Source organism: Cherax quadricarinatus, chromosome 87 (genome assembly GCF_038502225.1).
Source record: "Cherax quadricarinatus isolate ZL_2023a chromosome 87, ASM3850222v1, whole genome shotgun sequence".
Taxonomy (NCBI): Eukaryota; Metazoa; Arthropoda; class Malacostraca; order Decapoda; family Parastacidae; genus Cherax; species Cherax quadricarinatus.
Genome location: NC_091378.1, coordinates 11,234,327 through 11,261,904, shown reverse-complemented (window position 1 = coordinate 11,261,904; position 27,578 = coordinate 11,234,327). Strand labels below are relative to the sequence as shown.

The 27,578-nt window shown below is 42.3% G+C and overlaps 1 protein-coding gene across 1 annotated transcript in view; it reads left to right on the top strand.

Annotated features, from left to right (window-relative positions):
• Positions 1-358: 358 nt before the first annotated feature.
• LOC128703824 (dynein axonemal intermediate chain 1-like) overlaps positions 359-27,578 on the top strand; it is a 110,397-nt gene continuing 83,177 nt past the window's right edge. The window contains exons 1-4 of the mRNA XM_070103778.1: positions 359-403; positions 1,721-1,843; positions 6,669-6,845; positions 16,949-17,090. Of these exons, the coding sequence (XP_069959879.1) occupies positions 359-403; positions 1,721-1,843; positions 6,669-6,845; positions 16,949-17,090 (487 nt within the window). The remainder of the gene's footprint in view (positions 404-1,720; positions 1,844-6,668; positions 6,846-16,948; positions 17,091-27,578) is intronic.

Genomic DNA, 27,578 nt, shown 5'->3' with positions numbered 1-27,578 from the left:
CCTGTCTCTATCTACCTTATCTATTCCACCCAGTATTTTGTATGTCGTTATCATGTCTTCCCTAACCCACCTGTCCTCCAGTGTCGTCAGTCTAATTTCCCTAAACCTTTCTTTGTAGGACATACCCCTGAGCTCCAGAACTAGCCTTGTTGCAAACCTTTGCACTTTCTCTAATTTCTTGATGTGTTTGACAAGGTGTGGCTTCCAAACTGGTGCTGCATGCTCCAGTTTGGTCCTGATGTACACAGGGTACAGTGTCTTGAACGATTCCTTAATAAGGTATTGGAACGCTATTCTCTGGTTTGCCAGGCGCCCGTATGCTGCAGCAGTTAGCTGGTTGATGTGTGCCTCCGGAGACATGTTTGGCATTATGGTCAACCCAAGATCTTTCTCCATGAGTGAGGTTTGCAGTTCTTGGCCACCTAGTCTATACTCTGTCTGCAGTCTTCTTTGCCCTTTTCCGATCTTCATGACTTTGCATTTGGCAGGGTTGAATTCAAGAACTAAGTTGCTGGACCACGTGTCCAGCCTGTCCAGGTCTCTCTGAAGTCCTGCCTGGTCCTCATCTGATTTAATTCTCCTCATTAACTTCACATCATCTGCAAACAGGGACACCTCTGATTCTATCCCTTCCATCATGTCATTCATATATGCCAGAAATAGCACTGGTCCTAGGACCGACCTTTGTGGGACCCTGCTCATCACAGGTGCCCACTGTGATACCTCATCCCATACCATGACTCGTTGTTGCTTCCCTGTCAGATATTCTCTGATCCATTGCAGTGCCCTTCCTGTTATACGCACCTGATTCTCTAGTTTCTGCACTATTCTCTTGTGAGGAACTGTGTCGAAGGCCTTCTTGCAGTCCAAGGAAATGCAATCAACCCACCTCTCTCTCTCGTGTCGCACTTCTGTAACTTTGTCATATAACTCCAGAAGTTTTGTGACACAGGATTTGCCTTCCATGAATCCGTGCTGGCTATCGTTTATAATCTTGTTCCGTTCCAGGTGCTCCACCACTTTCCTCCTGATAATCTTCTCCATAACTTTGCATACTATACAGGTCAGTGACACTGGTCTGTAATTTAGTGCCTCTTTTTTGTCTCCTTTTTTTAAAAATGGGAACTACATTTGTGGTCTTCCATACCTCAGGTAGTTGCCCAGTTTCAAGGGATGTGTTGAAGATTGTGGTTAATGGCACACACAGTATATCTGCTCCCTCCCTGAGGACCCACAGGGAGATGTCCGGTCCCATTGCCTTTGAGGTAACAAGGTCACTTAGCAGCTTCTTCACCTGTTAGGGCCTCCACATACAGCTTAGCTTTTTCATTTACTACAGTCCCCTCTGACAGGGCTTCTACATGTAGTTTCGCTCCTTCGTTCCCTACAGTCCCCTTGATTGTGACTGAGGTAGCGGTCTCTGGTGTCATTCTCAAATTTTTAGTTCTTTAGGCTGTTTCAGATTTTTCAGTTCCTCTTCTACTCTCTGTATCCTAGCCTCTGCTGCTATGACTTGCATCTCCCAATTCTTGCTTTCCATATCTATTCTCTCTTACATTCTCATGCTAAGTTCTTCTAGTTTCTTTCCCCATTTATGTCAGTGGTCATACCTGTCCTAAGCTCTGGGAGTTAGCATGGGGTGTTACCAAGCACCATGGCTTGTTGTAGTGTTTTAGAATCTCAGGTTTAAGTGTTGAAGAATGAGGTTCTACTTCTTCAGGAGGAAAATAGGAGGCTGAAGATTCGCCTAGATGAGTTTGGGAGCGAGTGGGAGAAGGATTTAGCTGGTAAGGATGAAATGGTCACTAGCAGTGATAGTGGCAGCCGCTTTAAGTGGCAAGTGGTACACAGTTCAGGAAGCTAAGAAGGGTTATCAGAGACTATTGTGAAGGTAGGAAATCGATTCTCTGTTCTCCAGGACGATTGCACTTCAGTGGTTAGTGAGGTTGAAGGTACCACTGATTCCCCTGCTAATCAAGGTAAGAATATTTTAATAGTAGGAGATTCTCAGGTATGATATATGAAATGTGCTTTTTGTAACAGAGACAGAAAGGTCAGACAAAGAATATGTGTTTGTGTTGGTAACATAGTCAGCAGGTTGGATAACATTATGTCAGGTAATTGGAACAAGCCCATTATCTGTCTTAGTGCTTGGGGCAATGACTTTGGGAAGGACAGGAGACAGGAGCTGCTAGATAAGTACAGGTCTGCCATAGAAGCAGTTAGGTCTAAGGGAGGCATCCCGGTCATATGTAGCATCTTGCCTAGAAAGGGAGTGGGCAATGAATGGATGTCTAGGGCAATTGGTATAAATTGCTGGCTAGACAGGTACTGCAAGGAATTTGCAATCCCATTCATTGATAACTGGGACCTATTCTTTGGCAAACTTAATATGTATGCAAGGGATGGGGTTCATCTCTCTGGGGATGCAGTGGTAGCATTAGCCAATTCGATTGAGAGGATAATTGATGACTTGTCTAAGAATTTAAACTGATAGATTATAGAGGTATGGGTGTTTGTGGGAAACAATCAGGCTGCAGCATTAGGGTTAAAAACAGCAGTTATTACTAGGATACCTCAGGGATATGTTTAAAAGACAATATTCAAAATAAAGTTGCTAGTAATGGCAAATCAATTGATCAACAAACAGAGGTAGCAGAGGGCAACGAGTGACTAGCTCCCTTAAGGTTTACTATACAAATAGTAGGAGTCTAAGAAATAAGATAGATGAGCTAAGATTACTTGAAAGTCTAGGTAATAGATATTATTGGTATAACAAGACCTGGTTCAACCTGAAAGATAGAGAAATGCCTTCTGAATGCAACATACAGGATTATAAACTATTCCACACTGATAGGGTCAACAGGAAGGGTGGTGGAGTGGCGATGTATGTCAGAGAAAATTTAAATTGTCATAGACATGATATAAGATTAGAAACATCGAACACAGAATCTGTTTGGCTACAGTTTCTCGAGGGTCGTGACAAATTAATTTTGGGTGTGATTTATAGGCCCCCAAACCTTGACAGGGAGTGCAGTAAGCTGTTATGGGACGAAATTCATAAGGCATCTAGATATAAAAATGTTGTGAAAATGGGAGATTTTAACTTTAGACAAATTGATTGGAACAATATGACAGGAAATCTTGAGTCTAGTGACTTTCTTGATACGGTTCAGGATTGTTTTTTAGAACAGGTTGTGACAGAATCAACTAGAGGGAACAATCTGCTTGACTTGGTTCTTGCCAACAAAGATTCACTAATTAATAATCTTGAGGTTAATGGTGAGCCTGGGGAAAGTGACCACAAATCACTTAGTTTCTATATATCATGGAATTACCCAGATAACTGCAATCAAATCTCTGTCCCAGATTTTCGCTTGGCCGACTTCATGGGACTGAAAAATTACCTGGGTGGGCTAAATTGGGATGTCCTGACTATGGGTCAGGTAGGTGATCTTGGTTGCCAATATGACGTTTTTCAGAGCATAGTTCTAGCTGCTCAGACAACTTTTGTTCCGAGTAGGGAAATTAGATCTAACAAAAATGATCTCAAATGGATGAACAAAAGATTAAAACATCTCGTTGGTCAAAAGAGAGGCATATATAGGCGTATCAAAAGAGGGGATGGGAAGTTAAGAAATCAATTTCAGTTAGAGAGAGAAATAAAGAAAGGAATAAGAAAAGCTAAAAGAGATTATGAGGCTAAGGTCGCAAGGGATTCAAAGACTAACCCAAAGGGGTCCTTTCAGGTATACAGAAGTAAGATTAGGGACAAGATTGACTCACTTAAGAATAACTCTGGTCAGATCACTGACAGTGATAAGGATATGTGTAAAATTCTCAATACCTACTTCCTCTCAGTTTTCACCCAGGAAAATACTAGCGATATTCCTGAATAGATTATGTAGAACAGGATGATAATAAACTATGTACAATTGCGGTAACTAGTGACATGGTCCTCAGACAAACAGAGAAACTAAAACCTAACAAATTCCCAGGTCCTGATGAACTGTTTGCAAGGGTGTTAAAGGAATGTAAAGAGGAACTTAGCATACTTTGGCTAATCTTTTTAACATATCACTACAAACTGGCATAGTGCCTGATAAGTGGAAAATGGCAAATGTAATACCTATTTACAAGGCAGGTGACAGGTCCTTGGCTTCCAACTATAGACCAATAAGCCTTACCTCCATAGTGCGAAAATTTATGGAATCAATAATTGCCGAAGCAATTCGTAGCCATCTTGACAGGCACAGATTGATTAATGAATCTCAACACGGTTTTACAAAGGGGCGTTCCTGTCTTACGAATTTACTAACTTTTTTCACTAAGGTGTTTGAGGAGGTAGATCATGTTAATGAATATGATATTGTGTATATAGACTTAAGTAAGGCTTTCGATAGTTCCACACCAGAGGCAATTGAGGAAACTTAAGGAACACGGAATAGGAGGAGAAATTTTTTCCTGGGTAGAGGCATGGCTGACAAATAGACAGCAGAGAGTTTGCATAAATAGGGAGAAATCAGAATGGGGGCACGTCACAAGCGGTGTTCCTCAGGGGTCAGTGTTGGGCCTGTTGTTCACAATTTACATAAACGACATAGATTAGGGAATAAATAGAGACATAAGCAAATTTGCTGATGACACCAAAATAGACCGTCCAATTCATTCTAATGAGGACACTAGAGCACTCTAGGATGATTTGAATAGACTGATGCAATGGTCGGAGAAGTGGCAGATGCACTTTATATTGACAAATGCAAAGTTCTAAATGTTGGACAGTTAAATAACCATGCCACATATAAACTAAATAATGTAGATCTTAATACTACTGATTGCGAAAAGGATTTAGGAGTTCTGGACATTAGTGTATTAGTGTTCGCAATAAAGCTAACAGAATTCTTGGCTTCATATCTAGAAGTATAAATAATAGAAGTCCTCAGGTTGTTCTTCAACTCTATATACCCTTGGTTAGGCCTCATTTAGACTATGCTGCTCAGTTCTGGTCACCGTATTACAGAATGGATATAAATGCTCTGTAAAACGTACAGAGGAGGATGACAAAGATGATCCCATGTATCAGAAATCTTCCCTATGAGGATAGACTGAGGGCCCTGAATCTGCACTCTCTCGAAAGGCCTAGAATTAGGGAAGATATGATCGAGGTGTATAAATGGAAAACAGGAATAAATAAAGGGGATGTAAATAGCGTGCTGAAAATTTCCAGCCAAGACAGGACTCGCAGCAATGGTTTCAAGTTAGAAAAATTCAGATTCAGGAAAGATATAGGAAAGCACTGGTTTGGTAATAGAGTTGTGGATGAATGGAACAAACTCCCAAGTACAGTTACAGAGGCTAAAACGTTGTGTAGTTTTAAAAATAGGTTAGATAAATATATGAGTGGGTGTGGGTGGGTGTGAGTTGAACCTGACTAGCTTGTGCTGCTGGGTCTGGTGCAGTTCTCCATCCTAAAGTGGAGGTGACCAGACTGGGTGGGTCATTGGGCTAATCCGGAGGGGGTTGGTCATTGGTCTTATCCGGGGGGGGGGGTACATGGACCTGCTCCGCATGGACCAGTAGGCCTGTTGCTGTGTTCCTTCTTTCTTATGTTCTTATGTACAAGGTAAACAGGCCTAGCTGACGTCAATGACATTTCTGAGAAATTAGGTCAGTTTTGTCCCAGGATGCGACCCACACCAGTAGACTAACACCCAGGTACCCATTATACTAATGGGTGAACATGGACAACCGATGTAAAGAAACACGCCCAATGCTTCTTCCCTCGCATTGAATCGAACCCAAACCCTCGCCGTGTGAAGCGAGAGCTTTAGTCACTAGGCCACGGGTCACCAGGACAAGAATTTATTACATTTCTTTACGAAAACAGAGTTGTTTACAATGTGCATCTGAGTGTTAATTTATCCATGGTTTTACTTGGTTAGTTTGATAAAAGTAGCAAAAACGAGACACTTATGCATCATTTGATGCACAGGTGTCTCAGCCAGTGGCTTCTTCAGTCCAGTACAGAGAAGAACGGTGTAAGATGAAGAGTTTGAGGTAAATCAGTCCCTCAGCCTGGAGTAGATTTTTTTTTCTCTCAAGATTGATGGACTGAACACATCGACTCCAGCCTGAAAGACTGACGGCCTCAAACTCCTTATCTCTCACCGTTCTTATCTGTGCTGGACTGAAGAAACCACTGCTGGCGAGAAGTTTCCACATAAAGATTCCCAAACATTACTCAAGTGTCTCATTCTTCAACCAGTCGGTTTTCTGGACCATTTACATTATAGCAAAAATTAGCTTCTTAATTCGTTTTCCTTAATCTATTCATTCCTCACATTTCACGACCAGCTCTTAAAACATCCAGTTTACATTCTGTCTCCCTGTTACACTGGTATTATTGTACAAGAATGATATACAATACCGTAGTCGTGTAGATTCTGGAATCTACACGACCAGTGCTCTTCACACCAACTCCAAGGGATTGATCATCTCATCTTTTGCATGTAGTTCTGTCTTCAAATTATGTCCTAGAATTTATATCGATAAAGCCACTGATGGCGAAACGTCTATAATAAACTACCCAGATGTTGCATGTGTGTCTAAATCTTCAGTGGTAGTGTTGCTTACTATGTACATGTCTGTGATTTTTGTACTTGTGACAGAACACGGAGGTGCAAACTGACCAACCTCCCGGGACTTCCTTCTCGCAGACCGTCAGCTTCAGCAGTGTTTATGATGCCTACGAGAAAGATCACAGTCTGACGCTGCTTGAAAAACAGAAGGAAGTGGATAAGGAACAAGGTCACGACATCATGGTGGGAATCATACAAAGACGTATTGTAAGTATACTGGTACACTGATGTTGGTGAAGGATTCTTGGGAGAAGGAACTGGAGCCTACCTTCCTCTTTCTCATATCAAAATGAATTACCTTCCATTTTCCCGGTGTTGCATGACATTGATGAGTAAAAGTAATAAATCTCTGGCTGATACAAATCACAAAGAACAACCGCAATTTGGAGAGCAAAGTTCAACGACGTTTGCGTCCGTTCTTGACCATTATCAACGACGTTTGCGTCCGTTCCTGTCCATTATCAAACTCAGGTTTTTTTTTCAGGCTGGAAGCCTGGAGCTATACCACTGAGTTAAATGTGTTGAGGCTAAACGATCATGATTTTGTAAATACCTCAGTGAGTTCTACAAAACAGAAGATAGTTAAAATGTAATACGAATAAAATAATGATAATTGGATCCATACGGCATAACACCATCAATAGTGAGATCATATTTTATTTGGGACTTTGTTACTCTTTGTATAATGTTATGACTTGGTAAAAACGTAATTTGGTAAAATCTCGACCCGAAAAAAGCTGAGCACAGCAAAACTCAGCTCCTACAAAGGTTCTATACGTCTTTCTTCACTTGATTGTCTATGATGCATATGTCCTTCAACTGAGGGGCCTTGATGCTGGAGGGCTCTTGATCCAAACAACATAATTTTATCTTATACTTCTGGAGCTGCACAACTCTTACAGGTTTTGTACTTCCCAATGAACGTCATAGTAACGTAATATTTTTTCTATATTTTATTTAAAACTATGTACAAAAAATATATATAGGTATGAACGTATAGAAATATGGTATAATAATAGCGGTTGTGAATAAGAATCTTCACTGGTACAACTCCAGTCCATTAAATAAATACAATACACATAATGGCGCTATTACACCTCACAACAAACGTGCTACACAAGAAAGGTGCTACACAACAGTACTACACAACAAAGGTGCTACACAACAGTGCTACACAACATAGGTGCTACACAACTGTGCTACACAACAAAGGTGCTACACAATGTTTAATGAGATTATTTGGTGAACTGAAAGCGGGTGTGTGAATGATAGACGTCTTCGGAGGCTCCTTTACTTTATTTATTTATGGCTCAGGAGGGCCATCCCACGAGAGGAGAGAGCTAGTAGGCCTTGTGTCTTCCTGCTAGGCCGCTGTTTGAGTGTGGGACCAGCTTCCCACAGACCTGGACAGGCCCAGAGGGCAGCACTTTAGTGGCGCGAAATATGAACTGAGCTGGCAGACAGCATAGGCTGTCTGTGCAGACAGTACAGGCTGTCTACATATGCTCGGCCACCTACCGCGGGTCGTCCCGACGCGACAATACTGGTGGTAAAAAAAATATCGGTCTCTCGTAGGAACAGGGCACAGAACACAAAATAAAACATGTATATACATATGGACATGGAAAAAAAAACTTCCTACAGCGAGGGAAGAAAAAAAAATGTGGGTGTGCTAAACATCGTGGTCATAGGCAGTGAGTGCCGAAGGGCATCACTGCACGCCTTCCTGCGTCTGGACAGATACTGCAACACAGGAGACATCGCTGCGGCTGAGCTGTGACGTAACAGGTTACAGTCTCCTCTGGAATGGTGAGTCATCGTAGGAGTAGCTGCAGGTTTTCACTCAACCTGGGGCACAACCTGCTGGTGCCCTCGAGTGAGGCGTCGCAAAACTCGGCAACTGGGCAGGACTTCTGGCAAGCAACTCAGGAGGACACTTCTCGACTGGTACTGTCGCTGGGCTGTCACTGCCGGCGAGTGAGGAGCGAGTTGTGGAGCAAGTCCTGGCAGAGACGACTGGGCAAAACATCTGGGAGTCGTAACATCATACACCAGACTGCAGTTAAAGTGACATCTTCGTGCAGGCTGCTCACTGAAGCTTGTGACACGAGGCTGACACAGTGCCTGCTGACAGGGCTAACTGTGGCTTGACGAGTGCCATTCTCTCAGCAGTTGGAGTTATAGCAGAGGTTAGTCTAAGCATCCCCAGACTTGTTTGTCTACATATAACTGCATTCTGAAGGTGAAGTGAAACAAATCTCGATGGGAATCATAGCAGGTACGATTCTGCAGAACATCACGAGCGACGAGTATAAGAGCTTTCTGTACAAGTGGGCTGGGGCTCAGAGCTGACTGATATCAGCTGTCAAACGCACTGATCACACCAGGTGACTTAGCACAGTGGTGCTACTCAGGTCTGGCCGCAGACCTCACTGGACACACGGAAACTACACACACCCGCAGTACATGTGGTACAACATGGCTTAAACTTGCAAATGATGCTTTTCTGTGCACAAAACTGACACTAAGCCATACACTAACATGTGAGAACACTGACTGAGAGGAATTAACACACGACATATCTTCTCTCAATTTTCTTGACAATACTGAAATTACTAGAAACACTCGATGTGACATGTGTGATGTCAGGCGTGATGTTGCGAGGTGACATCAGCAGCACTGACGTCAGCAGACATCTCGAGGTGACGTCAGGTAGACATCGTGACATCATGAAGTCAGGCAGCATCGTCGGTGACGTCTATGTGATGCGGGCAGCAGACCACAGCATGTGGCCTGGGACATCTGGCTTGGTAACCCACGTGGCTTGTAGATCCACGTGACATCGCCCACACCCCACGTGGCGTCGGGATCCACGTGGTGTCGTGATCTACGTGGCATGCTGATCCGCATGGCTTGCTGATCCATGTGGCTTGCTGATCTACGTGGCATGCTGATCCACGTAGCTTCGAGTGGCCTCGGGCACTCGGATACACAGCTCTGGCAATGAATTCCCACGGAAAACAGCATAAAACACAGCAGAGGGAGTGAGTAGTGGCGAGTGTATTGTAGAGTGGTGGCAAGGAGCATGGGTGAGTGTATGGCGAGGAAGGATCTGGCCACTTCCTCCTCTCAAACCCACAACACGGCGAAACGCACACTGGACGCAGAAATCACCACAAAACTCACCTCTGGCTTGCTGAAACAGCTGTGCTGAGCTGAACAACAACAGCAACATACAAGTGATGCTGAACACGTGACTTGAGAAACAGCGTGGGACGCTGTAAATTTCGGTAAATTTCGGCTGGATCCTGCTTGTACCTGTGTCTGGATGCTGAAACATGCACACACAACATCAGGATAACTCGTTGAGAGACGGATGCTTCTTGCATGGGGTGATGAAGTGAAGATGACTTCATCCCTTCCTCTCTCTCCAGGCAAACAACTGCTGCGACCACTGCTTCCCACCAATTATATCGAAATTATTTGGTAGAGCTGAAAGCGGGTGGTTAATGATAGACATCTTCGGAGGCTTCTTACTTTATTGTTAAGTAGTGGTGGGTACACAGGCTTGTGAGTTATGCCCATGGCCCGGGAGGGCCATCCCACGAGAGAGAGCTACTAGTAGGCCTTGTGTCTTCCTGCTAGGCCGCTGTGTGAGTGAGTGTGGGACCAGCTTCCCACAGACCTGGACAGGCCCATAGGGCAGCACTTTAGTGGCGCAAAATGTGAACTGAGCTGGCAGACAGCATAGGCTGTCTGTGCAGACAGTACAGGCTGTCTACAAGAACAGTGCTACACAACAAAGGTGCTACACAACAGTGCTACACAACAAAGGTGCTACACAACAAAGGTGCTACACAACAGTGCTACACTAAGGTGCTACATAACAAAGGTGCTACACAACAGAGGTGCTACACAACAGTGCTACACTAAGGTGCTACATAACAAAGGTGCTACACAACAGAGGTGCTACACAACAAAGGTACTACACAACAAAGGCGCTACACAACAAAGGCGCTACACAACAAAGATACTACACAACAAAGGCGCTACACAACAAAGGCGCTACACAACAAAGGTGCTACACAACAGTGCTACACAAAGGTGCTACACAACAAAGGTGCTACACAACAGAGGTGCTACACAACAAAGGTACTACACAACAAAGGCGCTACACAACAAAGGCGCTACACAACAAAGGCGCTACACAACAAAGGTGCTGACACTCCCCCCCCCACCACCACACAAGGGAAAAGTCTGGCAACTTCCACCAGCCTGAACACACAATCAAAACAATAATTAAACATTATTCCAGAAGCGTATCCTGAATACCTTAGTAATTTAAGTTATTAATATAAACAAACACGGGTATTATATAAACACTATAGTCACAAGTATACATAATGTAGATATTTCATACATATACACATCTACACCTGTATCAGGTAAATTAATATACACCTGTAAGTTATAAACTACATCAATAATAACTTTACCAGGTAAGTGAAGGTTATATAACAATATTGTTAAAGTTCAGTTAATAAACAGGTTTTTATTTTATTTAAGACTTTGTATACAAAATTTATAAGTAGTTCAAACGTACCTAAAACCTCGAAGATATTATCCATAAACAAAACATATACACCTCAACACCTCAAAAATTAAATATATGCACCCAAATTAACTCAATATATACAGAGGATATTCATTACAAACATGAGAGAGGAACGTATATTCGTATATTCCTTATCGCGGGTCTAGCTCAGTGGTAAAGTACTGTGGACTCTGATACAGAGTTAGCAGGTTCGAGTCCTGCTGTGGACGTAGAGACAATGTTTGTAAATAATTTCGCCTGTTTGCGAATTGTTAAGCAATACAACACTTTGTAATGAAGCATTGAATATATAATAACCATGTACACTCACGTGCGGTTGTGGCTAGTTGGTCCAGTGGCTAACTCGACGGTCTGGAGTTTTGAGACTCATCGATCGCGGGTTCTAACCCCACCCATGGTATGGTTTGTTTGTAATCATGTCATTACGATTTCTTGAGTCATACTCAACAATAACATTCGCTGCAGTATCAGTAACCCCACTCACGTCCACACTCAACACTCTCAATATTAAAACATTCCTAATATCTAGGAACAGAAATGGTTATAACTATGATCATAACTTTTAAAGGGGGTGGACCGGTAAGCCAGCTAAAGGTCTCTGTCAGATAACCAAAAGCAGGAAGCTTTTGGTTATCTGCCAATCTGCCAATCAGTCTTACTATCTGTAACCAAAATTAACACACGAACGAGCCATTCCCACGACCCTTCAAAACACCTCATCTTCCCCACATACTCCACATGATCCATCCCCCACCATCTTCCGATACAATAACACTAGCAGGGAGAATTCCATGTAAAACCTTAGACATAACCACAGGTTACCTCGGAGGGATACATAATTTCGCAAACCTACTCCAAATGTTCCACCAATCATACATAAGATACAATGATATTACAGGAGCCCTTATATCTGCCATCAACACGTTGTACAACACCTCAATCTTAAGCTGTCCCGGCTCCCTCACCGACATCATCACCCTCACCAGCCGCAAAATTATCTCTAAGATCAGTGCCTCTAAAAGTATTAATTAACACACCATACACTCGCTCAAGACATCTCTTTATAAAGAACCCTACATGCAGCACTTCCCTTTGAGCATAAACACACAAAACACGTTTCCGGAGATCGAATAACGTCAATCCTCCTCTTCTCAGTGTTAACGTGATCACTTCCCTCCTCAACCACAAGAACCGAAAAATTCTCCCTTGAATCCTTCGTATCATAACACTAGTTAAAGGGTAAACTTTGGCGGCATGATATGCCTTACTATACATGAGGGAATTTACAGTAATGGCTCTCTGCAATAGTGTTAAGTGATAAGGTTGGATTCCCTGTAATCGATTAAAAATACTTTTCTCCACTTCGATTTACTGTTTTCGCCTTCTCTGTATCATCTGCACACACAATCCCACATATCTTTAAAGACCTTACCACATTCGTTATTATTGAGCATTCCCAATCCCTACGGTGAATCCACTCACCAAAACCTAAGATTTTTAGATTTATCTAAATTCACGTTCATACCCATATGCAACATATGGGAATCTTTATTCAGGAAACGTTTCGCCACACAGTGGCTTCATCAGTCCAATACAAAGCAGAAGGTGTAAGGAGGAGGAGGAGTTTGAGATAATCAGTCCCTCAGCCATATGTTGCATAAGTGTCTCAGTCTTCAACTTGTCGGTTTTTCAAACCATTCATCACAACGTTCATGCCCGACGCCTTCCCCAACGTCCCAACTACCCTTTCTAGAGCTTGAAGTGTATGCTCGTTCACTAATAACGTCGTTTCATCAACATATCCCACAGTTACTTGCATAACTCTCCTACCCACACTCATTATCCTACCATCCTTCACCATCCTATAGAACGGGTCCTGCAGATATGCGAAGAGCATATGAGACGGTGGACAACACTGCCTTAAACCTCTAGAGTTTACCTGGGGTAAACCAGAGGTCAAAGCCCCCGCGGCCCGGTCTGTGACCAGGGCTCATGGTGGATCAGGGCCTGATCAACCAGGCTGTTACTGTTGGCCGCACACAAACCGACGTACGAACTGCAGCCCGGCTGGTCAGGTACTGACTTTAGGTGAATGTTCGGTGCCTGCTTGAAGACAACCAGGGAACAATTGGTAATCCCCCTTATGTATGCTGGAAGACAGTTGAACAGTCTTGGGCCTCTGACACAATAAGTGTCAGGGGCCCGGTAGTATCTTCTAAGTGTATATAATCATGCATCTCTCCCGCCTGCGTTCTAGCGAGTACAGGTTGAGGAACTTCAAGCGTTCCCAGTAATTCAGGCGTTTTATCGCAGTTATGAATGCCGTGAAGGTTCTCTCTACATTTTCTAGGACAGCAATCTCGCCTGCCTTGAAAAGTGCTATTAGTGTGCAGCAATATTCCAAACTAAATAGAACAAGCGACCTGAAAAGTGTCATCATGGGCTTGGTATCCCTAGTTTTTAAAGTTCTCATTATCCATCCTGTCATTTTTCTGTCAGATGCGATTGATACAATGTTATGGCCTTTGAAGGTGAGATCTTCTGACATGATCACTCCCAGGTCTTTTACATTAGTTTTTCGCTCTACTGTATGGTTGGAATTTGTTTTATACTCCGACGTAGTTTTGATTTCCTCACATTTTCCATATCGGAGTAATTGAAATTTCTCATCATTGAACTTCACATTGTTTTCTGCAGCCCATTTAAAGATTTGGTTGATGTCCGCCTGGAGTCTTGCAGTGTCTTCAATGGAAGACACTGTCATGCAAATTCGGGTGTCATCTGCAAAGGAAGACACGACGCTGTGGCTAATATTCCTGTCTATGTCCGATATGAGGATGAGGAACGAGATGGGAGCGAGCACTGTGCCTTGTGGAACAGAGCTTTTCACCGTAGCTGCCTCAGACTTTACTCTGTTTACTACTATCCTTTGTGTTCTACCTTCGGGTGCATCCCACATAATCTACCGTTTACTTGAACTCTAGCAATTGGTCTACAATACTAAGTATACACCCACCTTACTATTTCCTCCTTAAACTTCTACTTACGTAGGATATGATGCCTCGTTTCCCTTTCCACCGAAACATGCACTCCTCTCTAGTCAAGGGCAAATAATGCCTCTTTCCTTCCCTTCTCTTGTAGTGCACTCACAAAATCAACAAGAATTGAAGTCCCGCTAACATGGACCAACCTGGAATACCATTCTGTCCGGGTGTAACGACACGACCCACTACACACTTTATGCGATTACCCAACACCTTGCTAAAGAGTTTATAATCCACGCATAAAAATGAACTACCACGATAATCACAAATACCTACCTGCTTCTTGCCCTTTGTGACCACCACCACGACCACCGTCGACTGCACAGATCCCAATCTTCCCCCGTCTTTTATTGCATTAATCATACACACCAAAAACCCTCGCAATAATTCCCAATTCTTGACATAAAATTCAACCAGAATACCATCAGTTCCCTGGGGTTTACCCGATGCCATTGCATACAGAGCCCTAAAAATTTCCTTCTCTTCAATATCTGCCCCCAACGCGATATTCACTATATTCTCTCATGAACGTCGATGTTTTTTCTTAATCACACAATTCCAGTCCAACCCCATAAATGATTAGTCGGGCAATGACGTAAAGAAAAATACTAAATCAGCCCTAATAAAAGTATTTTTAATGCTCATATTCCCATCCACTGGCACATACACACATGTAAGAGCCAGGGAATGTCTGCCAAGCTCCATCCACACGTATAACATGACCAGCTCCTCCATTTTCACTACGATGATACACATACGGGCATGATTTACTAAGACGGCCACATCCCCTTTCAAACGAACAGTAGGCAACACATGACTGCATAACTTGGATGACTGTGATCTCTGACATGACAAAAAAGCATTGTTAGTGTCGGCAAGCCTAACACTACTTTTGTGCTCCCTAAGTCTGTCAGAAAGAGATCGGTCAGTTTCTCCAAAGTATTGAAGAGGACAGGAGGAACAAGAAATAAAGTAGACACCAGGAGCATCTGTAGAGGGAAGAGAGGTATGAACGAGATTAGCGTGAAGAGTGTTAGTCTGGCAGAAAGTAAGTTTGATGTCTAAGGAGCGGTAGAGTTGTTGAGATTAGAAAGACCGGAAATGTAGGGAAGACAGAGGACAGAAGAGTTCCCAGGAGTAGAGAACTCTTACTTTCTGCCAGACTAACACTCTTCGCACTAATCTCGTTCGTACCACTTTTCCCTCTATTGAGGCTCCTGGTGTCTTCTCTATTTCTTGTTCCTCCTGTCCTTCTCAGTACTTTGGAGAAACTGGCCGATCAATTTCTGACAGACTTAGGGAGCACAAAAGTAGTGTTAGGCTGGCCGACACTAACAACGCTCTTTCCTGTCATGTCAGAGATCACAGTCATCCTGTTGACTGGTCTTCTGCTAAAACGATCTTCCCTACTTCCAACTTTAACAGTCGCCGTCTGGTTGAATCCTCCCTAATACACAACTTTCCATGTATGAATCTTAGCCCTGGCTTCGTCTCTGTAGATGCCTTCTTTTCCCACTACATTGTAAAATACTCCAGACTTCAGAACACCCGAGACTTAACCTGATTCATTTTTCTTCTTCTCCCTCTTCCCTTACCTCTTTCTCCTTTGGGGTGTCTTTCTTCTGCCTTGGGTATTTGTTCCTTCATTATCTATTCCCCTCCCTTCCCTATGTGCTCTTGCTCTTACCCTCTGTTGGCCCCTAGCTTCCTTGCAGTGCTCCTCTTTTTTAGCATTTGACTGGCTCCACCTCCACCATACTACCTTCCCCACTGCTACCTTCTACCTCCACTACTACTACTACTACCACCTCCTGGCCTATATATACTTCCTCCTATCCTATCCAAGGCGAACCGAAACGTCGTCGTAAGCTCCTCTCTTCTATGTGCAGGTTGTGTGTGTATCGTTCCAGTCACGGTATTGTGCCTTTTTTTGTTAACAAATAGCCGCATGGGAAATGCAGTATTTTCCACATGAAGTAACAGCCTTGATACGAAGGGATATTAACTCCATTTATTTGGATCAAGAGCCCTCAGCATCATTATGAATACCTACTATTAGGTGAGTCGATGTGAATAATAATTTCAGATGATAAGAATCATTCACGAAATATATGTTAAGGTAATAGGTTGGTAGACAGCAACCACCCAGGGAGGTACTACCGTCCTGCCAATTGAGTGTAAAATGGAAACCTGTAATCGTTTTACATGATGGTAGGATTGCTGGTGTCTTTTTTCTGTCTCATAAACATGCAAGATTTCAGGTACGTCTTGCTTCTTCTACTTACACTTAGGTCACACTACACATACATGTACAAGCATATATATACACACCCCTCTGGGTTTTCTATTTTCTTTCTAGTTCTTGTTCTTGTTTATTTCCTCTTATCTCCATGGGTAAGTGGAACAGAATTCTTCCTCCGTAAGCCATGCGCGTCGTAAGAGGCGACTAAAATGCCGGGAGCAAGGGGCTAGTAACCCCTTCTCCGGTATAAATTACTAAATTTAAAAAGAAAACTTTCGTTTTTCTTTTTGGGCCACCCTGCCTTGGTGGGATACGGCCGGTGTGTTGAAAGAAAGAAAAGTAACAATTTAATTTATCCCAATAGTGAATGTACTTTAATATTCATGTTAAGATGAGGATTATCTTGCAGAGTCTCACTCTTGCAACAACAATGACACCGCCACTTGCCGAAGACCCAGACAAACCTTCCTTCAACCTGCCAGGGCTTCATCAGGCTGCCATGATACTGGAGAGGATGGTCAACCAAAATATCTACGATGATATAATCCAAGGTAGAATATGACTGGGTAAGAATTATATGGATGTGAAGAATTGACCATCTGGACTTGGAACAGTGAAACTGTCTGTAGAGCACTGACATTAAAGGAATTAACATAGAACTGTACATAATCTCTCAGTCCACAGCAGAATTCGAACTTGCACACACTGTATCAAAGAAAACCGAGTGGCGAAATTACTGTGTACTTTGATACAGTGTCGAGGTTCGAATCCTGCTGTGGAATGAGAGATAATGTTTGTTAAAAGTTCGCCCGTTTGCGAATTCTTAAACAGAACTGTACATGTAATAGCAAGTAGGAAGGTTCGGTCTCTAGTGTTCCTTACACAACTTTTCGGATACAGTTAGACCTTTTTTTTTCATATTAATTCCAATGTAGCTGCAGGTCATGTGGGGTCTATCACATTCCTGTGGATTCAGAATGAATTCTCAGTTAAAATTTACTATTTTTTGGTCTAGGGATAATATTTTTTAGTCTAGGGGTAATATTTTTTAATCTAGGGGTAATATTTTTTAGTCTAGGGGTAATATTTTTCAATCTAGGGATAATATTTTTTTCACGTCCAGTAGTTTTCCAGTCGAATCCAACAACATGTGAACTTTTTCATAATGTTATTTTAACTATACTAAAAGAACATTTAAATTTTACTTAATGACGGGATCAAAAATAATACCAAACGCTAACTAGTTTTTAATTACCATGTAGTCAGAAACTGTAAGGTTGGAGGTGATGTCCTAGTAGACAGTAATGGTGAAGCTGGAGGTGATGTCCTAGTAGACAGTAATGGTGAAGCTGGAGGTGATGTCCTAGTAGACAGTAATGGTGAAGCTGGAGGTGCTGTCCTGGTAGACAGTAATGGTGAAGCTGGAGGTGCTGTCCTGGGAGACAGTAATGGTGAAGCTGGAGGTGCTGTCCTGGTAGACAGTAATGGTGAAGCAGGAGGTGCTCTCCTGGGAGACAGTAATGGTGAAGCTGGAGGTGCTCTCCTGGGAGACAGTAATGGTGAAGCTGGAGGTGCTGTCCTGGGAGACAGTAATGGTGAAGCTGGAGGTGCTGTCCTGGGAGACAGTAATGGTGAAGCTGGAGGTGCTGTCCTGGGAGACAGTAATGGTGAAGCTGGAGGTGCTGTCCTGGGAGACAGTAATGGTGAAGCTGGAGGTGATGTCCTGGGAGACAGTAATGGTGAAGCTGGAGGTGCTGTCCTGGGAGACAGTAATGGTGAAGCTGGAGGTGCTGTCCTGGTAGACAGTAATGGTGAAGCTGGAGGTGATGTCCTGGGAGACAGTGATAGTGAAGCTGGAGGTGATGTCCTGGGAGACAGTAATGGTGAAGCTGGAGGTGATGTCCTGGGAGACAGTAATGGTGAAGCTGGAGGTGATGTCCTGGGAGACAGTAATGGTGAAGCTGGAGGTGCTGTCCTGGTAGACAGTAATGGTGAAGCTGGAGGTGATGTCCTGGTAGACAGTAATGGTGAAGCTGGAGGTGTTGTCCTGGGAGACAGTAATGGTGAAGCTGGAGGTGCTGTCCTGGGAGACAGTAATGGTGAAGCTGGAGGTGCTGTCCTGGTAGACAGTAATGGTGAAGCTGGAGGTGCTGTCCTGGTAGACAGTAATGGTGAAGCTGGAGGTGATGTCCTGGTAGACAGTAATGGTGAAGCTGGAGGTGCTGTCCTGGGAGACAGTAATGAAGCTGGAGGTGCTGTCCTGGTAGACAGTAATGGTGAAGCTGGAGGTGCTGTCCTGGGAGACAGTAATGGTGAAGCTGGAGGTGATGTCCTGGTAGACAGTAATGGTGAAGCTGGAGGTGCTGTCCTGGTAGAAAGTAATGGTGAAGCTGGAGGTGCTGTCCTGGTAGACAGTAATGGTGAAGCTGGAGGTGATGTCCTGGGAGACAGTAATGGTGAGGATGGAGGTGCTGTCCTGAGAGACAGTAATGGTGAAGCTGGAGGTGCTGTCCTGGGAGACAGTAATGGTGAAGCTGGAGGTGCTGTTCTGAGAGACAGTAATGGTGAGGATGGAGGTGCTGTCCTGAGAGACAGTAATGGTGAGGATGGAGGTGCTGTCCTGGGAGACAGTAATGGTGAAGCTGGAGGTGCTGTCCTGGGAGACAGTAATGGTGAAGCTGGAGGTGCTGTCCTGGGAGACAGTAATGGTGAAGCTGGAGGTGCTGTCCTGGGAGACAGTAATGGTGAAGCTGGAGGTGCTGTCCTGGGAGACAGTAATGGTGAGGATGGAGGTGCTGTCCTGGGAGACAGTAATGGTGAAGCTGGAGGTGCTGTCCTGGTAGTCAGTAAATGTACGCATGAGGGAAGGCATATTAATGGCCTCGAGGGAGACAGGAGCTGTAGTGGGGAAACAAGTGTAGTCAAGGACAAGATAAAACCAATATTACAAACTAGTAATACCACAGGAGACAGCAAACAAGGGGAATCCACTAGCAATAGTGAGGATATATTACCAGAAACAACTGGTGAGAGCTCCATTGTTAGTACTAGTGAGGACAGGAATGAGACAGGTAAACATGCACCAACAGGGAATACATCTGAGTTCTTACCTCTCCTAGTGGCCTACGTCTCACCTCTTGGCGCTATAAAAAGCTCCATCCTGTCACTTCATCTCCATACTGTTTCATACTATGGAACAATGCTCTTCTCCAGACTGAGGGACTGACCACCTCAAAACTTTAAGGGTGATGGACTGATTACATCGTCTTCAAGTATCTTCTGCTTCTATCAACTTTTCTGTACTTGACTGAAGAAGCCTACTGTGTAGGCGAAACGTTTCATAATAATGATACCTAACTGTTGCATATGTGTCTTACCTAACAACCTGTCGGTATTTTATACCATTTTAATGTTCAATCTGTCAGACACTGCAACACAAGGGTATCTTGGTACAGACCTGCAATCAACTTCGACAACTTCCACTAGTGAGAGCGGCTGGATTTGAGAGGGACCTGACCTCTCAGCATCTGAGTTCTTACCTCTCCTAGTGGCCTACGTCTCACCTCTTGGCGCTATAAAAAGCTCCATCCTGTCACTTCATCTCCATATTGTTTCATACTATGGAACAATGCTCTTCTCCAGACTGAGGGACTGACCACCTCAAAACTTTAAGGGTGATGGACTGATTACATCGTCTTCAAGTATCTTCTGCTTCTATCAACTTTTTTGTACTTGACTGAAGAAGCCTACTGTGTAGGCGAAACGTTTCATAATAAAGATACCTAACTGTTGCATATGTGTCTTACCTCACAACATCTCGTATTGGGCCCCTACTTAAACAAGATGGGTCCTACACAGATGACAGCAAGGAAATGAGTGAGCTACTCAAGTCCCAATATGACTCAGTTTTTAGCAAGCCGCTAACCAGACTGAGAGTCGAGGATCAAAATGAATTTTTAATGAGACAGCCACAGAATTTGGTTAACACAAGCCTATTTGATATTATCCCGATGCCAAATGACTTCGAACAGGCGATAAATGACATGCCCATGCACTCTGCCCCAGGGCCAGACTCATGGAACTCCGTGTTCATCAAGAACTGCAAGAAGGGGACCCATATCACGAGTTTTTACCATCCTATGGATTGGGAGCATGGACACAGGGGTCGTCCCACAGTTACTAAAAACAACAGACATAGCCCCACTCCACAAAGGGGGCAGTAAAGCAATAGCAAAGAACTGCAGACCAATAGCACTAACATCCCATATCATAAATTTTTTTTAAAGGGTCCTAAGAAGCAAGATGGCGACCCATCTAGATACCCATCAATTACACATCCCAGGGCAACATGGGTTTAAAGCAGGTCGCTCCTGTCTGTCTCAGCTACTGGATCAATACGACAAGGTCCTAGATGCACTAGAAGACAAAAAGAATGCAGATGTAATATATACAGACTTTGCAAAAGCCTTCGACAAGTGTAACCATGGTGTAATAACGCACAAAATGCGTGCTAAAGGAATAACAGGAAAAGTTGATAGATGGATCTATAATTTCCTCACAAACAGAACACAAAGAGTAGTAGTCAACAGAGAAAAGTCTGAGGTGGCTACGGTGAAAATCTCTGTTCCACAAGGCACAGTACTCGCTTCCATCTTGTTTCTCATCCTCATATCCGACATAAACAAGGATGTCAGCCACAGCACCGTGTCTTCCTTTGCAGATGACACCCGAATCTGCATGACAGTGTCTTCCATTGCAGACACTGCAAGGCTCCAGGCGGACATCAACCAAATCTTTCAGTGGGCAGCAGAAAACAATATGAAGTTCAATGATGAGAAATTTCAATTACTCAGATATGGTAAACATGAGGAAATTAAAACTTCATCAGAGTACAAAACAAATTCCTTCCACAAAATAGAGCGAAACACCAACGTCAAAGACCTGGGAGTGATCATGTTGGAGGATCTCACCTTCAAGGACCATAACATTGTATCAACCGCATCTGCTAGAAAAATGACAGGATGGATAATGAGAACCTTCAAAACTAGGGAGGCCAAGCCCATGATGACACTCTTCAGGTCACTTGTTCTATCTAGGCTGGAATATTGCTGCACACTAACAGCACCTTTCAAGGCAGGTGAAATTGCTGACCTAGAAAATGTACAGAGAACCTTCACGGCGCGCATAACGGAGATAAAACACCTCAATTACTGGGAGCGCTTGAAGTTCCTGAACCTGTATTCCCTGGAACGCAGGCGGGAGAGATACATGATTATATACACCTGGAAAATCCTAGAGGGACTAGTACCGAACTTGCACACGAAACTCAATCAAAACGAAAGCAAAAGACTTGGCAGACGATGCAACATATCCCCAATGAAAAGCAGGGGTGTCACTAGCACGTTAAGAGACCATGCAATAAGTGTCAGGGGCCCGAGACTGTTCAACTGCCTCCCAGCACACATAAGGGGGATTACCAATAGACCCCCGGCAGTCTTCAAGCTGGCACTGGACAAGCACCTAAAGTCGGTACCTGACCAGCCGGGCTGTGGCTCGTACGTTGGATTGCGTGCAGCCAGCAGTAACAGCCTGGTTGATCAGGCTCTGATCCACCAGGAGGCCTGGTCACAGACCGGGCCGCGGGGGCGTTGACCCCCGGAACTCTCTCCAGGTAAACTCCAGGTAAGTGAATCAGATATAGATTGTTTTAGCCACGTTACTGTGACTTTTATTATTTAAAGAATAATTATACTGGTCTGCATGATTTTTTTTGACTTTATGGTATCTTTTTCTGTACATATATGGAAAATATTGATTCATTGTGTTTTTTATTTATCCCGGTCACATCAGGTTGTCAAGTTATACGGAAAGTGGTATATTACCAATTAAAATACCTTAGACTTAGATGTTAAATTTAATATATTTTTCTTTATTTTCAGATTATTAATATTTCTAGAGGCTGAATAAATTCACCAGACATATTTTGTTATGTCTGTGGGCAATTCACACCTTCAGATTCCCGGAGCAACATTACTCCTTTATTGAAGCGCTGCTGCTTTGCTTATTTTGGCTGCAAACTTGGAGACCAGGACAAACCATCTGCACCACACAAAGCTTGCAAGAGTTGCACCAGTAAGCTCCAAATGTGGTCAGTTGGAAACCTTAAATGTAAGCCCTTTGGAGTACCAATGGTATGGCGGGAGCAGATGTACCACCATGATGACTGCTACTTTTGTATGACTAAAGTAGCTGTATTCAACAAGAAGACTAAAGATCGCATATATCCAAATATTCCTTCAGCAATAAGGCGTGTTCCACACTCTGAAGATAATCCTGTACCTGTGCCACCTGAGACATGGCAAATTTCATCAAAGTCTGATACCAATGATTCTAACGAGATGGAAGTAGACTATGAACCACCAACAAATGACGATCCCAAACCCTTCAACCAAGTCAAGCTCAATGACTTGGTGAGAGACCTTAACCTTTCAAAAGAAAGAGCAGAGTTACTTGGCTCTAGACTGAAGGAACACATGCTTCTAGCTACTGGAACAACATTCGCTTGGTACCGTCATCGTCAAGTGGAATTCACTCAGTTCTTTGACAAAGAGGAATCTATAGCTTTCTGTTCAAATATTTCTGGCCTTATTGAACACATGGGGATGTTATACAAAGCAGATGAATGGAGACTCTTCATTGATTCTTCTAAAAGAAGTTTTAAGGCTGTACTTGTCTACAATGGCAACACAGCTGCATCTATGTCAGTTGGCCATAGTGTCCAAATGTTAGAAACTTACCCAAATATGAAGACACTAATATCTGCAATCAAATACCAGAATTACAATTTTCTCATTTGTGGTGACTTCAAAGTTGTTGCTCTCCTACTTGGTCTTCAAGGCGGACACACCAAGTCTCCTTATTTTCTCTGTCTTTTGGATAGTAGGACAGACAACCAGCACTATGAACAAAAACACTGGCCACCAAGAACCAGCTTCTTACCCGGAAATCACAACGTGAAAATTGTGCCACTAGTTGACCCTAAGAAAATTCTGCTGCCACAACTCCACATCAAATTAGGGCAGATGAAAACTTTTGAGAAGGCCTTGAACAAGAATGGAACGGCTTTCATGTACCTGAAGTCAAAGTTTCCTCAGATTAGGGAATTGATGAAGGACAAACATTTTGATGAAGCATTAGCAGGTGTCGCGGTGAATGTCTGGTTTTCATTCAAGTAGATTGTCAACAACATCCTGGGAAACAAGCACTCTCCTGTATATGAAAAAATTGATCCAAGACCAACAATGATCCAAGAACAAATGATCCAATTCCAACAACTTGGGTCTAGAATGACTGAAGATGCACTTTTTGCACTCACATCTTGACTATTTTCCCAATAATTGTGAGGACTACAGTGAGGAACAAGGAGAGCGGTTCCACCAGGATATTTGCACCATGGAAACATGGAAACTCGATACCAGAGCAAATGGAATGTCAGCATGATGGCGGATTACTGCTGGTCATTGAAATGTAATGGTCTCGATGCACAGCACAAGCAAAACTCAAAGCGGTCGTCCTTCCTTTGATTCAACATGCAGGCTAACCATTAGGATCACATTTTTTTAATGAAATCTTTTGATTTGATTCATGTAGATTTGAAATTCATAAGTTCTTAAAACAGAATGTGCCTTTCCATGATTACGTGCCTAATTTTAATAAATTAACAATTTATTAGAAATTCACATTTTTTATCATTAATTTGTATTTTATTCAAAATCCTTTTGCAACAGAGCAAAATGGTTTAGATATTTACAATAAGCAGCCCAAGAATATGTAAGATCGCAACCATGAAGAAAAATAAAAATTAAAAACATTCCAAATGCAGACCATAATTATTTAATGAAAAGAAAAAATGAAATTCCCAGAACAAGATGTAAACATGAATCCAAATACGTGAAGCACTTGGAAGCTTGGAGACTCCACCGAAAATTATACGTTATAGATTACTGCATAATAAGTATAACTAACCATAGGAATAGTTCATCACACATCTCTTTCAATGTGGCGCCATGATGCTGCTGAAGGAGTGTTGATCCAAGGAAATAAACCTGAAATAAATCATACTTGAATAAATGTTTGATTTAAACTAGTTTATACATTATTCATCTTTATTATTATTACATATTATTAATTTTATTTATTATAATTGCTCCTATTATAATTATGTATCATTATTTTATTAGTAGTAGTAGTAGTGGTAGAAGTAGTGGTAGTGGTAGTAGTGGTAGTAGCAGTAGTGGTAGTAGTGGTGGTAGTAGTAGTAGTGGTAGTAGTAGTAGTAGTGGTGGTAGTAGTAGTGGTGGTAGTAGTAGTAGTAGTGGTGGTAGTAGTAGTGGTGGTGGTAGTAGTGGTAGTAGTAGTAGTAGTGGTAGTAGTAGTGGTAGTAGTAGTGGTAGTAGTAGTAGTGGTGGTAGTGGTAGTAGTGGTAGTGGTAGTAGTAGTGGTAGTGGTAGTAGTGGTAGTAGAAGTGGTGGTAGTGGTAGTAGTAGTGGTAGTAGTAGTGGTAGTAGTAGTGGTAGTAGTAGTAGTGGTGGTAGTGGTGGTAGTGGTGGTAGTAGTGGTAGTAGTGGTAGTAGTGGTAGTGGTAGCAGTGGTAGAAGTGGTAGCAGTGGTAGTAGTAGTAGTAGTGGTAGTAGTAGTGGTGGTAGTGGTGGTAGTGGTAGTAGTGGTGGTAGTGGTAGTGGTAGTGGTAGTAATAGTCGTAGTAGTGGTAGTAGTGGTGGTAGTAGTAGTGGTAGTAGTAGTAGTAGTGGTAGTAATAGTAGTGGTAGTAGTAGTAGTGTTAGTAGTGTTAGTAGTAGTGGTAGTAATAGTAGTGGTAGTAGTAGTGGTAGTAATAGTAGTGGTAGTAATAGTAGTGGTGGTAGTGGTAGTAGTAGTGGTGGTAGGTAGTATAGTAGTAGTGGTAGTAATAGTAGTAGTGGTAGTAATAGTAGTGGTAGTAATAGTAGTAGCAGTAGTGGTAGTAATAGTGTAGTAGTAGTAATAGTAGTGTAGTAGTAGTAATAGTAGTGTAGTAGTAGTAATAGTAGTGTAGTAATAGTAATAGTAGTGTAGTAGTAGTAATAGTAGTGTAGTAGTAATAGTGTAGTAATAGTAATAGTAGTGTAGTAGTAGTAATAGTAGTGTAGTAGTAGTAATAGTAGTGTAGTAGTAGTAATAGTAGTGTAGTAGTAGTAATAGTAGTGTAGTAGTAGTAATAGTAGTGTAGTAGTAATAGTAGTGTAGTAGTAGTAATAGTAGTGTAGTAGTAGTAGTAATAGTGTAGTAGTAGTAGTAATAGTAGTGTAGTAGTAGTAATAGTAGTGTAGTAGTAGTAATAGTAGTGTAGTAGTAGTAATAGTATAGTAGTAGTAATAGTATAGTAGTAGTAATAGTATAGTAGTAGTAATAGTATAGTAGTAGTAATAGTATAGTAGTAGTAATAGTATAGTAGTAGTAATAGTATAGTAGTAGTAATAGTGTAGTAGTAGTAATAGTAGTGTAGTAGTAGTAATAGTGTTGTTTTCTTGATTGATATTTTTTAATACAACTAAATCACAGACCTTCAAGACGTGACATGTTAATTATTATTTCAGTTACTTTGAATTATTTTGTATTTATTTAGATGCTGATTCCAAATATAATATTTGGTTTAATCAGTCACGTAAAGTTTTTTCACAACATATTATAGAACTTTACTTAAACTGTCTGCATAATATAGTATATTATCAAATAAAAAAATAATTTTTGTGGTGTGTGTGTGTGTGTGTGTGTGTGTGTGTGTGTGTGTGTGTGTGTGTGTGTGTGTGTATGTGTGTGTGTGTGTGTGTGTAACATTCAGCAGTAGTCAGCCATCAAGTTGACACTCCATTTGCCTTAGTATCTTCTCTTCGTCTTCTTTCTGTCCTGGTAAATCCTTCTACCTTCTTCGTTACTCAAAATCCTCTAGATTTTTCGGAAAGCAGTCCAGATGAGCATCCAGGAAATGTACTTTTAGTCTCATATTACATCCTAAGACCTTGAACTTACCCAGCTTCCAGTTTATGATTTCTTTGTAGCTTGGATCATATGAACTGTTTGTGACATCTTTGAAGGTAGTCTGTCTCTCTTTTTCAACATCATGGAGAGAGAGTTTTGAAAATTTTCATCCTGATGGAGTTTCTTTAATTCTGGGCCTGTAATATTTTTTTTGAGTTTGTCATGCCACAGACTGGATGCTTTTTTCCCCTTCAGATCAGTGAACACCAAAACGAAATAATTCCTACGTACCTTTTGTCCACTTCATTAATTCTATGACACAAGCTGAGCAGACATTACGGAGAGTCCATGATTTGTCCTGGTTTCCAGCTTTCTCTACATAATATCCGTAGTAAGCTTCTCTTTTTTTGACAAATTGTGTAATATTTGTCTGTTTCTTAATTATAAATTTACCACAACGAAAATAAGTCACTTAGACTTTTTTGGGTTATCCCAGGTTCTCTACACATATGCTGCTCTGTATGATAATCTACCTAACTGTATTTGTGTGTACCCGAATAAACTTACTTATTCCTAGAGTTAACACAGCCTTGTGTAGCCATCGTCGTAAGTATCACAGCTCCACTCAGAAACTAAAGTACAGTATATACATGTACTAAACCAAATCACAAATACAATACACGTTCACACACTGCAGACACTTAGTCTACAGACAGCTCTCAGCCTCGTCGAGTGCCCTTCACCCTCTCTCCCTCATAACCTCTCTCCCTCAACCCACATTCATGTTAACACCTCTTACTGATAAGTAACAGTGGTAACACTACACTGTCTGCTTCTGGACAACAACTGTACGCGATACATAATTCTGAGCATTGTTTATTGAAGTGAGAGCATCGAAACTAGCAATAAATCTTATGTAGAGATATTTCATTTATTTAATTTAATCATGGAGGAAGCCATCAACACGTAGGTGTCATATGGTGCCTGGGGAATGGAAGTACTCATATTCCATCCAAAGAACA